Source organism: Sinocyclocheilus grahami, unplaced genomic scaffold, assembly GCF_001515645.1.
Source record: "Sinocyclocheilus grahami isolate Dianchi unplaced genomic scaffold, SAMN03320097.WGS_v1.1 scaffold2162.1, whole genome shotgun sequence".
Taxonomy (NCBI): Eukaryota; Metazoa; Chordata; class Actinopteri; order Cypriniformes; family Cyprinidae; genus Sinocyclocheilus; species Sinocyclocheilus grahami.
Genome location: NW_015507341.1, coordinates 78,150 through 78,839, shown reverse-complemented (window position 1 = coordinate 78,839; position 690 = coordinate 78,150). Strand labels below are relative to the sequence as shown.

Sequence of the window (690 nt, the reverse complement as noted above, 5' to 3'; positions counted from 1 at the left end):
AGGAAATAACGGCTCCAGTGGCTCCTCTGAGGGGGAGCTGATTCTCCATCTTCATCATTGACCATTACTACCGCTGCTTCCTGTGGTGGTGGTGACGCTCTGGGACAAGGTTGTTGAACCTGTGGCTTCGTCAACACTGTTGGCATTGTTGTTGATGATGTAAATTCAACTGTGCTGTCTAGCGGCAAAGTTTCTGTGATGTAAGACAGCTGAGCAGGGGAAGTAGTTGTAGAGGATGGCGAAAACACCTGCGGTTCAGCAAGAGTAACGTCTGGTGCGCAAGTTGCTGAAGTGATGACACTCAATTCCTCACCTCCGCCCTCTTCGGAGATCCAGGTTATGGTGGGGCTGCAGGCCTGTGACCGGTACCCTGGCCTGTCACTGACCGATGCACTAGGGGGCGCTGTTGGCGGTGGTGGTGGAGGAGGAGGAGGTGGTGCTTCCTCCTGTGGGAGGTGCAAAAACAAATGGTGGTGTGGGAGATAGGCATGTGGAATACAGCTGCAGTTGTTGTTAACAGCATGGCAGGATCGGCTAACGGGCAACACCGTCTCCCCACTGCACAATCTCTCGCAGGTGGAGGATCGTGACAAAGAGGAGCATAGTGTTGTGTGAGGGACTTGCTCAGACAGTAGAGCTGCTTCCAGAAGTAGATGAGTACGTCCGTCCCCTCTTGGTAACGTCATCGCC

At 53.8% G+C, this 690-nt stretch overlaps 1 protein-coding gene across 1 annotated transcript in view; it reads right to left on the bottom strand.

Moving 5' to 3' along the window:
- LOC107574254 (actin cytoskeleton-regulatory complex protein pan1-like) overlaps nucleotides 1-686 on the bottom strand; it is a 1,266-nt gene extending 580 nt beyond the window's left edge. The window contains exon 1 of the mRNA XM_016260705.1: nucleotides 11-686. Coding sequence (XP_016116191.1) covers nucleotides 11-686 — 676 coding nt within the window. The remainder of the gene's footprint in view (nucleotides 1-10) is intronic.
- Between the last annotated feature and the right edge of the window lie 4 nt (nucleotides 687-690).